We start from the raw sequence: 12,190 nt of genomic DNA, 5'->3' as shown, positions 1-12,190 counted from the left end.
TTCTCAGCTGTGCTGGAGCTCTGCTTCGTGTAGCAGAGAGCTGGCTGTGGTTCCCCCATTCTCAGACTCAGTGAGACACAAGACCTCTCAGATGCTGAGAGTCACACAGCTGGCATAGGGTTCTTAATGTATCCTACACCAGTGGAGAGCAGGCATATCAGAGCTGCTCTCCCTTCCCCAATTTGCACTGGTGCCAGGATTATAGAGCAATGTTCCCTCTAATTTTTTTCCATCCATGAGTGGAATAAATTTTATGTGCACCAAGGCAAATGCAGATGTGCACCCTCAATAGAAACACACACACTGCCAGCTGTGGATGCTCTGCTAATCAGCTGGGCAGCACCTGAATCTCTCTTGGGTGGCTATCCAAGCACTCAGCTTACAAGGAGCTCCGGGATACAGGTGTTAGCTGGTGCAGGGAGAGGCTGCAGTAGCTTTATCCTAGCAGCTTTATCCTTTGTCTTCCTTAAAAGGTGGTTGTGGTCTGAAAGTGACTGTTACAAGGGCAGCATGGGGTCTTTATTTGTCACGAAGGCCTCCAGATCCCATCTGTTCAATTTACAAATGAAGACTTGTTTTTGGTTGTGCCACTCAGTCTTCTGTAGCATCCATAGTAAAGATTTTGCAACTGGAACTTGGCGAGCCAGTGTGTTGCAGTTTGTGCCAGATGGCAATCCAGCTTTTTCTTACCGATATTGATTCAGTCATGGAATGAAACGGAGTAAAAATGTACTTAGCAGGGTCAGTGCATGTAACCGAAAGTACATAGGATGCAGGTAAAGTAAGTTTATTTAATCAGGAAATGTCAGCATGGAACATGCCTCTTAAGGAGCAGCATTGCAGCGGTTTAAGCACTGTTTATTTTCCCATGATGCTAAAATGTGACTCCGTCACAATAAGAACAGATGTGTTGAATAAGAGATGATCCCTTTATTAAAGTTGTGCTTCGTGCCATAACATTCCTTGAAGCATTAGATCTGTGTTTTGATTGGCGATCTTGTGGGTGTGTGAGCATGGTCTAACAGCCTCAGTACTATTATGAGCTCCGTAACCTTTGCTTTCCCCCAAGGTATAACATTCTGCAGGAAAGTCTCATCAAACTCGTGGAAGCTTGCAACGATCAGTCGCACAACATGGACCGCTGGCTAAGTAAACTGGAAGCTTCCAACTGGCTGACTCACATCAAAGAGATACTAACTGCGGCTTGTCTGGCTGCGCAGTGCATTGACAGGTAAAGCCCATCCCAGTTCTTGGTCGTTATCTGCAGTGCTGCTTGTGAAATGTTGCTGTTCCTTTGGGAGGCAGCTACAGTGTTTTACTGCACGGCACTTCCTTGCTTCTTCCCATTTCATCACCACCGTTAAGCAACAGCTTTCAAATAGGCCATGTCTAGTTTCTATTAATACTAGCAGGAGTGAAGAATCAGAACAATTAGTGAGAAACATTGGGTCATGAAGCTTCCTACTAGGGATATTAGGTAACGGTTAATTGACTAGTTGAGTAGTGGATGGAACTACTATTCAACTAGTAGTGGATGGAACTCCATCAACTATTCAACTAGTCGATGGGCACTTCCGCATTCCTCCTTTGAAATGTACAGGAGCCCACACTGGGAGGAATGCGTAACTTCCCATGCAGCCCCGGGGCCGGTGGGAAGTCCCACTCACTCCGAACTGCATGCAGCATGCCAGCTTTGAAATGTACAAGAGTCCCCAGCAGGGGCTCTTGTGCATTTCAAAGCAGCAGCACAGCATGAAGCCCGGGGTCAGCAGGGGACTCAGAGCCAGGGTCAGCTGGGGAACGGGTTCCGTGCAGCATTTCCCCAGAACCCAGGGTCAGCTGGGGACTCCCCAGCTGATCCCGGGTTTCACGGAAATGCCACGCTGGAGCCTGGGATCAGCTGGAGAGTCCCCAGCTGACCCTGGGCTCCATGCTAAGCAGCACTGCACAGCTGATCCTGGGCTCAGCTGTGCAGCGCTGCTGCTTTGAAGTACCCCCTCTTCTCCTCCCTTTGCTGCCTCTATCTGACAGAAGCAGCAGGGGGAAGGAAATCGATTAGTCAACTATCCGATAAGCATTTGCTTATCGGACAGTCGACTAGTCCTTAACATCCCTACCTCCTACATCATCTAATGTTTTGTCTGGTTTAACCTAGATCACCAATAAAAAAAAGTTAAACTAGAGTTTACACAGCTGAACTTGTAGTGTGAGTCTCCAGGAGACGACTGAGAGGGGTCATGAGAGCGATTTTCAAGTATCTAAAAAAGTGTCACAAAGAGAAGGAAGACAAATTGTTCTCCTTAGCCTCTGAGGACAGGACAAGAAGCAATGGGCTTAAACTGCACCAAGGGAGGTTTAGGTTGGACATTAGGAAAACCTTTCTAACTGTCAGGGTGGTTACACATTGGAATAAATGCCTGGGGCAGTTGTGGAATCTCTATCACTGGAGATATTTTAGAGCAGGTTGGACAGACACCTGTCAGGGGTGATCTAGACAGTACTGCGTCCTGCTATGAGGGCAGGGGACTGGACTCGGTGACCTCTTGAGGTCCCTTCCAGTTCTAGCATTCTACGATTTTATGAAATGTATTATAAGGCAGCCAGACTTGATCCTGTTTCGATCATGCTTGTACATACTCTGTGAACATCCTTTCCATTGAGCTACTCCAAAGTACCCAGTCTAATTTTAAATGACTAACACAATGGGGCTTCCATCATTTCTTTTGGTGTCTTTTCCACAGTTTAAGAAGCTTTGTGTTGAATAGAATTGGTTCCAGTTCCAACCCCTGCGAGATACCACTAGTTACTTCTCTCTATTCTGAAAATTTACCATTTATTCCTGCCCTTTGTTTCCTGTCTTTTAACCAGTTATCAGTCCATGAAAGGACCTTCCCTCTTATCCTTTACTTACTTTACTTAAGAGCCTTTGGTGATGACCTTGTCAAAGGCTTTCTAGAAATCTAAGTACACTACATCCACTGGATCCCCCTTGTCCACATGTTTGTTGACCCCCCCTCAAAGAACTCTAGTAGATTAAAAGCTTCAGGGGGTAGCCGAATTAGTCTGTACTGGTCATCTGAAGAAGTGTACCCACAAAAGTTCATGATACCTTCTACATGTTATGTTAGTCTTTAAAGTACTACCAGACTGCTGCTGCTGCTGCTGTTGTTGTTTGTTGTTGAAGTTTATCTAGCAGATTAGTAAGGCCTTTACAGAATACCCCTTTACAGAAATCATGTTGACTTCCCCCAACAAATTATGTTAATTTGTGTGTCTGATAATTTTATTCTTTACTATAGTTTCAACTAATTTGTCTGGTAAGTTAAATTTACCAGCCTGTAATTGCCAGGATCACCTCTAGAACCCTTTTTAAAAATTGTCATCACATTAGCTGTCCTCCAGTCATTTGTTACAGAAGCTGATTTAAAAGATAGGTTACAAAATTTCCCATTTGAGTTCTTTCGGAACTCTTGAGTGAATGCCATCTGGTCCTGGTGATTTGTTACTATTTAGTTTATCAGTTTACTCCAAAACCTCCTCTAATGACACCTCAATCTGGGACAGTTCCTCAGATTTGTCACCTAAAAAGAATGGCTCAGGTTTGGGAATCTCCCTCTCCTCAGCAGCTGTGAAGACTGATGCAAAGAATTAATTTAGTTTCTCTGCAATGTCCTTATTGGCATGAGTGCTCCTTTAGCATCTCGATTGTCCAGTGGCCCCGCTAGCTGTTTAACAGGCTTCCCGCTTCTCATGGTTTTTAAAAATAATGGCTATTACTTTTTGATTTTTAGGGGAGCCATTCTTCAAGTGTTTGTGGTCTTTTTCATTGTATTTCTGCTTTTCATTTGCTAGAGTTTATGCTCCTTTCTATGCTCCTCACTAGGATTTAATTTCCATTTTTTTAACAATGCCTTTTTATCCCTCACTGCTTCTTTTACTTGGTTGTTAAGCCACGGTGGCTCTTTTTTGGTTCTGTGTGTGTGTGTGTGTGTGTGTGTGTGTGTGTGTGTGTGTGTGTGTGTGTGTGTGTGTGTTTTATTTGGGGTATACATTTAAGTTGAGCCTCTATTATGGTGTCTTTAAAAAGTTTCCATGCAACTCGCAGGGATTTCATTTTTGGAACTGTACATTTTACTTTCTATTTAACTAGCCTCCTCATTTTTGTGTAGTTCCCCTTTCTGAAATGAAATGCCACAGTGTTGGGCTGCTGTGGACAGAGATGTTACATTTCATGTAGTCACTATTTCCAAGTGGTTCATATTCACCTCTTGGACCAGATCCTGCACTCCCCTGAGGACTAAATCAAAAATCGCCTCTCCCCTTGTGAGAGCCAAAACCAGCTGCTCCAAAAAACAGTAATTTAAGGTGTCAAAAATCTTTATCTCTGCATCCTGTCCTAAGGTGACATGTACCCAGTCAGTATGGGGAAAGGTGAAATCCACATCATTATTATTGAGTTTTTTATTTTCATTTCTAATGGAGTTGAGATCAGTCCTTGGATACTGTCAATTTAATAGATTGGATCCTAAGTGGACAGGTCCAGGGAGACCTTTTCAACTTGTGGGTGTGACAAACAGTGCTTTTTTTTTTTGTAAGAAAAAAGGTGCTGGTACTCCAGGCTCAAACTTGTTGAGCAAAAAAACCTGGAAAAGTTGTTGAGCAAAAAAAAAAAAAAAAACCCCCACACTGAGGGCCAAAATGCAATCGCTACCCCTTTAAGAGCTGAAAATAGGTGACTGTACACTGTTCTGGGCCACACCGTCACAAAAAAAGCACTGGTGACAAGTACTCTGGATTCCCAAAGGGCAGAGCCAGAACTTACTAAATCCTTCAATGACATGGAGCGTAGGTGACTGTGATCTGGGGCAGGAAAGAGCACCCTGATCCTTTTTCCCCATCACGTTGATGAGTCTAAGTGGGAAAGAAGGGATGGTTGAGGGCTTGTAAGGCACTTAATGCGGTCTAGGCCCGTAGCAGTTAGGCTGATGTGTACTGAGATTTACCTGGCTCGTGCATATTTGTGCGTATATTCCTGCCCTCTTGAATTTTTTCTCAGGGAAGGCGCGTCCGTGTTAGTCCACGGGACGGAAGGAACCGATTCTACACTCCAGATTACGTCTTTGGCTCAGATCATCTTGGATCCAAGGTGCAGGACCATACGGGGCTTTGAGGCTCTTGTTGAGAGAGAGTGGTTACAGGTAAGAGACGCTGTCCAGGGAGAGCAGGTGTGGAGATATCTTGACATTGCGGCACTCGCAAGTTGTTGTTCAACTATGTGTATTGTGAGAGCGCCTAAGACCTCAGATGCGCTGGACCCCATTGTGCGGAACATTGTATCAACTTTATAAACCACAGTCCTTGTCGCACAGACACACCGGTTGGATGTATTGATATCCAGGGCGCCAAAGTAGCTGCTTCCCTTTGGCTTTCTGTCAGTGGGGTGTTACGTGCCAGCCCTCCTTCCCCATTGGCTCCGAGAGCTGTCAGTTTTGTGCTCTCAATAGCATGAGGCTTTCAGCACCCTCTCCCGTGTCAAGGATACCACTGCATTTCTAAATGTAACATTCTTCTGCTCCTCGCCGTTCATCGCGGCTCGTGTTCTCAGCCAGGCTCTGCTTCTAGCAGGATGGGTCATTTCACACCCTGCTAAATTGTCCTCCGTGATTATTCCTGAAGTCTGATGAAATGTGACGTGACGTTCAAAGCTCTGGTATCGCCACAGCTGCTTTGTCGCTGGCACGTCCCGGCTGTTAGCGTGAAACTTGGTATTAATGTGATGGAGCGGGAGGCGGTCACAGGTCGAAATAGCTTTGCAGAATTATTTTGCTTCCCCTCCTGCAACACGCCCTTTTTATAGCACCTGTTGCGCTTTGTTTCTCGCGTCTAGGCCGGTCACCCGTTTCAGCAGCGCTGCGCTCAGTCGGCATACTCCAACAGCAAGCAGAAATGGGAGTCCCCCGTGTTTTTTCTCTTCTTGGACTGCGTGTGGCAGATCCTGCGCCAGTTCCCCTGCTCTTTTGAGTTCAACGACCAGTTCCTCATCCTGCTCTTTGAACACGCCTACGCCTCCCAGTTCGGCACGTTTCTGGGCAACAACGAAAATGAAAGGTTGGTGGATCAGAGAATCCCATGGCGGGCAGAGACTTCAGGAGGCATCAAGTCCAGCCCCCTGCCCAAAACAGGACCAACCCAACTCAATCGTCCCAGCCAGGGCTTTGTCCATCCGGGATTTAAACACCTCTAGGGATGGAGATTCCACCCCCTCCCTAGGGAACCCAGCCCAGTGCTAGGGAAATAGTTTTTCTTAATATCCAGCCTAGCCCTCCCCTATTGTCACTTGAGACCATGGCTCCTCGTTCTGCCGTCACTGAGACGAGCCTCTCTTCATCCTCTTTGGAATCCCCTTTCCTGGAGATCAGGCCATGTCCCCTTCAAGATGTTCTGTTGGGTTGAAAGAGAGACTGGCTCTGTTTGTCTCTTGGGGTGTGTCTAAACTACATGGCTCCGTCGACGGAGCCATGTAGATTTGTTTGTTCGGCAACGGGAAATGAAGCCGCGATTTAAATAATCGCGGCTTCATTTAAATTTAAATGGCTGCCGCACTGAGCCGACAAACAGCTGATCAGCTGTTTATCGGCTCAGCGCGCTAGTCTGGATGCTCCCGCGCCGACCTGAAAGCCCTTTATCGACCTCCCCGTTATGCCTTGTAGGATGACGTTTACCGAGGAGGTCGATAAAGGGCTTTTATGTTGGCAGGGGAGCTTCCAGACTAGTCCGCTGAGCCGACAAACAGCTGATCAGCTGTTTGTCGGCTCAGCGCAGCAGCCATTTAAATTTAAATGAAGCCGCAATTATTTAAATCGCAGCTTCATTTCCCTTTGCCGAACAAACAAATCTACATGGCTCCGTCGACGGAGCCATGTAGTTTAGACGTACCCTTGGTGTTGAAAGACTTAGCCTTGATTTATGAAGATACAGCTGTTTCAGTCATCTTCTTTTCAAATAAATGGGCGTTCTGTCTGTGGTACTTTGCTGGCTCCTATTAGTATGGCACAGGAGCAGTACACAATCTGTCATTGGTTTCCTTGATGACCCCCGGTGAGGTATCTCCAGACTGTTCTCCCCATTTTACAGATGGAGAACTGAGGTCCTGAGACACCAAGGCCTATGTTTGTTCTAGACCCTGCTGCAAAGCACAGAACTCCTCCCAAATGCTTTGGGTGCCTAAACCTACTTGGCGCCTACTTTTTTGCACTAAAATTCCTTTGCCGCCTTTGTTTCTGCCTGTGGGCTGGTGTGTGCTGCCTTGCTCGAGAAGTCCCGATGCCTGGCTCTTGCTTATGCTCCAGAGCAGTTCCCAAGCCAGGCATTCAGCCACCTAGGTCACGGGCGGGGCACAGAGGGGGCCTATTGGCCTCAGGCGTGGGGATGGGGCAGCCCTCGTAGCATTTCGCCCAGTGATTGGTTTACTTAGTTCACTCCTCTGGGCAGTGGCAGGAAACGGCGGGTTCAAGCCCCCTCTGCCTGATGGGAGAAGGGTTTTGACTAAGGATTTGCTGCCCTCGGGTAGGTGCTCTAAGCGCTGGCGTATGGGACCCCGCTCAGGTCGCTGCTTTAGCAGTTCTCATGCTGGGGATCAATAGTCATTGGAGTTGGGGGGGACTGGATCCTGGGTCCCCACAAGTGCTCTAACCACTAGGCTGAAGGGTCATTTTCATGCTTGTGTGTGCTCTTATCCCCCTCCCTCCCCCCACGCCTGTAGTGACGGTGGGAGAGTAGCATGGGACCGGCCCTGTAGCCAGGCAGTAACCGCGCTTCCCCAGGAGCCAGTCTCCCCGCCCCAGAGACGGATCACCAGGCTTTTGGGAAGCGCAGTCACAGGTGCCTGTCTAGCCCAGTCGGTGTGTAGGAGCCCGGCTTTGTGAATTGCATCGGAAAGGTGGATGTAGGACCGTGGTTCCCAGCCTTTGTAATACCAGGGCTGGCAAACCCATTCACAAACTTCTGGTGGGTCAGTGACATTTTATTTGATATTCGCATATTCATTATGCAAATGATGAATATGCAGATAAAACATTACCGGTCCACCAAATGACCAGCCTCCAGAACCCCCAGTGCCAGCCCCAACCCCTCCATCACACCCCAGCGTCAGCCACTGACCCGAGTTCCCTGCACCCAACCCCCCCAGTGCCAGCTCCCCATCCCAAATACCTCAGTGCCAGGCCCCTGCACCTTAGAGCCCCCCACAACCAGACCCCCCCCAGTACCAGCCTCCTGTTTCCAGAGCCCCACTGCACCCAACCCCCCCCCCCCCGAGCTTCCCCCAGTGCCAGCCCTGCCCCCATAGTCCTCCCACTAGCTCAGCCTCCAGAGCCCCCCAGCACTAGCCCTGCCCCTGGAATCCCCAGTGCCTGCCCTGCCACCCTTACCTAGCTCCGGGCTGCTGCCTGCGTCGCAGTGGTTCTGGGGTCAGGACTGGGGACAGCGCCCAGCACCTCCCCTCCTGCCGCAGCTGTTGAGAGAGGCGTGTCCTGCCCCACCTCTCAGCCAACCAGCATTGAGTAGAGGCGGGGTCTCCCCCCGGCCACAGTGGCGGAAGGGCCACGTGAAGCCCCCCCATCATGCAGAAAGCGCTCTTCCATGGCTGGGACGAGACCCTGCCCCTGCCCAGTGCTGATTGGCTGTGAGGCGGGGCCGGACACACCTCTCCCAACAGCTGTGCGGGAGGGGAGGCGCTGGGTGGTGTATCCCAGCCCCCAGAGCCACCGAGGCCCAGCAGCGCAGCCCGGCGGTTGGGAACCGCTCTTCTAGGACACTGAGAATCACAGCGCCTGTCAACTCCAGTGCATCCAGGCCTAAGGGGCCCAGCTCTCCCAAGTCCTAGGCCGCTGCCCGAACCACTGGCTCACTCTTCAGTCTGAGCACTGGAGATGTAGTCAGCCGCTGTGACTTACAGTCTTTGGCGTGCAAATTGGCCCAAGCCAGGACAGGATCACACACTGTACGCTTGGATTCCCGCTGGTGGTTTGGCAGGGACCAGCCTGACAGACAGCCTGTGCTTTGGAGCATCCCGCCACAAGGGGGACCCTCTGTACAGCTAAAGTTGTAACCTCGCTTCCACTTCCACCGAAACTTGTGCTTTGATACAGAATCTGTAGGCGCCCCCCCACCGCGGTTCCTCCTTCTCGGCTGCAAACAGCAGAGTCTCCGCTCTCTTTCTAAACGTGCCTGTGGAGATGGGTTGTCCAGAAGTGAAATTGACTGCGTTCTCCCTGCCTTCCAAAATGAGCTCTCGTCTCTGCCCTCTTGGAATCCTAGCGCACTAGGACTGGAAGGGACCTCGAGAGGGCATCGGGTCCAGTCCCCTGCCCTCACGGCAGGACCAAGCACCATCTAAATCAACCTGCTCCTAAATATCTCCAGAGATGGAGATTCCACAACCTCCCTGGGCAACTTATTCCAGTGTTTCACCACCCTGACAGTTAGGAAGTTTTTCCTAATGTCCAACCTAAACCTCCCTTGCTGCAGTTTAAGCCCATCACTTCTTGTCCTGTCCTCAGAGGCCAAGGAGAACAGTTTTTCTCCCTCCTCCTTGTAACACCCTTTTAGATACTTGGAAACCGCTCTCTTATCCCCTCTGTCTTCCCTTTTCCAGACTAAACAATCCCAGTTCTTTCAGTTTGGAGTGAAATGAAATTGTCCCTACCAAATGAAGTAACTTGGCCTGCAAATACCCTTACTCTGTCCTAGATCTTACTCCATTAACGAGCTAAGTTAACCGGGTCCCTTGGCATTCACAGCATGTGGACGACTTGCAGATATTTTAGGTCCCAGGGACCTGGCTGATTTAGACAAAGGAGATTGTGGGGTTTTGAAGAAAAAAGGACAATTCAGTAATAGTATCTGTCTGTTCCAGGTGTAAGCTGAAGCTGCCCCAGAAGACTATGTCCCTGTGGTCTTGGGTGAATCGGCCGCAGGAACTGAGCAAATTCAAGAATCCGCTCTTTGAGGCCAACAGCCTCGTCATCTGGCCATCTGTCGCACCCCAGAGCCTGCAGCTTTGGGAAGGTAAATCGGGCTTCCTTTGAGTGGTGCATTTTTGGGGAAATGGAAATTGTCCTACTTCTCCATTCAACCTGCTCTGATTCCATGCCTATGGCTTGACATCTCAGGGCATGGTTCCGCTCCCATTGAAATCCATTACAAGCGCTACTCCCGCAGCCCAGAGGTATGGTGTCACTTCGTACCACTGTTCGGCACTGCAGGCCTTATGTAAGCTCTTATCAAGGGCAGCCCACTGAGCCTTTTGGGACAATTAGTGAAACGAATTTGTTCCTTCCTTACATATTTCTAAGGCGGCTGCTCCATCTCCTTTTCCCTTATGCTCCCCGTGCATTCCCGGGGCTTGAGTCATGAGTTAGCCCTCTGTCTGCACAAACCCCTCCATGCATGTATCTTACGAGCGAATCTCTGGTCCCATCCAAGATTTACTCTGGCGCTAAACTAGAGCCATGGAATAGGTCCAAATGGAAGACTGAAGATTGATCGGTCAGTTCAGGTCCCATGAAAAGCCAAGGACTTTAATGTCTCGAACCACTGACTTTTTAAAAGAAAGAACTAGTGAAGCCATTGTGGTGGTCTGTATTTCCAAGCATTGTTTAGGAAAGTCCTTAATGTCACACTGCATTTTTCAAGCAGGGTGTGCCTCTTCTCTAAGGAGCTGTTGCCTCCTGGGAACACTAACCCACTCTTACTTTCCCCCTCTCTTTGGGGCTTTAGGTGTCTTTCTCCGTTGGAGTAGGTCCTCCAAGTTTCTGGATGAAGCCTACGAAGAAATGAACAACATCATCGAATACAACAAGGAACTTCAGGCAAAAGTCAATGCGCTGAGGAGGCAGTTGGCAGAACTGGAAACAGATGACGGAATGCAGGAGAGCTCCTGAGATCCTGCAGGGCTCTGGGTACCAGGTTTTTCCTCTCAACTCACCGTTACACTAAAGACTTTGCAGAGAATGTGCATGTGTTGCAGAACCCTCTGGTGCAATTGATCCTCCGCCCTTCACTGCTAAAACCTTCACGTTACACTAGCTCCATCCCTTCTGTTTGGGGGGTCTCTGGTTTTGTTGTTTACAGGGGATGTGCACAATTCAGCATAGTGTTCTCTCTTGACAGTTGCTGCCTTGAATAAATTGTGTAGTCTCCGCATATGCTTTGTCTCTTACCTGTGTCAGACGTGGTGGAGATGACCAGGGTGGGTCAGGAGATAGATGCTTCAGGCTTAAGCTTGGGATCTTTCTTGACCGCTCGCCGTTTATGTGTCAAAGAATTCAATGTGTTGTTGAGGGGTTGGTGAAGGCATCTTTTGTGGAAGGTACCGTTTGAGACTAGCTAAGGCAGCTGTGTGCTTAGTGATGCTTGTTTTGGCTTTGGTTTTGATGTTGCGTTTCATACATTCAGCGTCTCTTTTATCCAGAAGAGGGATGAACTGCCTACAATTTCCGATGATATGAGACCTGTACACTTGAACTGGCTTTGGCTAGTCTGGGCTACTTGAATACAGAAGTCTGTATGCAGCGGAGCAAGGACTGCTCTGGGAGGCTTTTTGCCTTGACACTCAGTTGCATTATCTCTGGGTATCTCATGGACAAGTAGCTCTGAAGGGACAGCAAACTCTGACCTGCTCAGTTTCCCGACGGGATAGAAAAAGAGCTAGCAGACAGCACCCCGTGTGGGGGATTGAGTTGGTAGCCAGAGCACTGCCTTTGGGAATTCTGACCGCACTGGCCTTTTGGAAAGGGTTGCGCTGACTCCTTGTGGTGCTAAGGTGCAAAATTTCCTCCTGGGTCCTTCGGAAACCACCCGCATGGCTCAAGCTGTGGTGTTGTCGTGTGTGCGTCTTCTAGGCCTTCTATCTGCTTTGGCAAAAGGCGGACGGTGAGCCAGCCACGCCTTAGAAATGAATCGATTAAAACGAATAGCTGCTAAAACTTGCTGGACACGGCCAGTTCTCCGGGTAAAAAGGGTGGATTTCCGTGGCTAGTTTGTGCTTTCGTCAACACTTTTTTCACTTTGTCCCCCTTTTGAAAAGATACTCCAGGCCGAGCTTTGACCCTTGACTTACCTAGAAAGCTCTGCTTAGTTCCATGTGGCTGTGGAACGATTCGTCCCCCCAAGGGATGTGGAGGGCTGA

The 12,190-nt window shown here is 49.0% G+C and overlaps 1 protein-coding gene across 1 annotated transcript in view; it reads left to right on the top strand.

The window, feature by feature from the left end:
* Positions 1-11,205, top strand: part of MTMR9 (myotubularin related protein 9) — a 35,386-nt gene extending 24,181 nt beyond the window's left edge. The window contains exons 6-10 of the mRNA XM_006115820.4: positions 1,070-1,231; positions 5,057-5,198; positions 5,888-6,108; positions 9,917-10,068; positions 10,780-11,205. Of these exons, the coding sequence (XP_006115882.1) occupies positions 1,070-1,231; positions 5,057-5,198; positions 5,888-6,108; positions 9,917-10,068; positions 10,780-10,943 (841 nt within the window). The 3' untranslated portion in view covers positions 10,944-11,205. The remainder of the gene's footprint in view (positions 1-1,069; positions 1,232-5,056; positions 5,199-5,887; positions 6,109-9,916; positions 10,069-10,779) is intronic.
* Positions 11,206-12,190: the final 985 nt, after the last annotated feature.

The sequence above is a fragment of the Pelodiscus sinensis genome, chromosome 3 (assembly GCF_052426305.1).
Source record: "Pelodiscus sinensis isolate ZL-2025 chromosome 3, ASM5242630v1, whole genome shotgun sequence".
Classification (NCBI taxonomy): Eukaryota; Metazoa; Chordata; order Testudines; family Trionychidae; genus Pelodiscus; species Pelodiscus sinensis.
The sequence above is the reverse complement of the archived record's forward strand: the minus strand, read 5'-3'. Positions and strand labels throughout refer to the sequence as shown.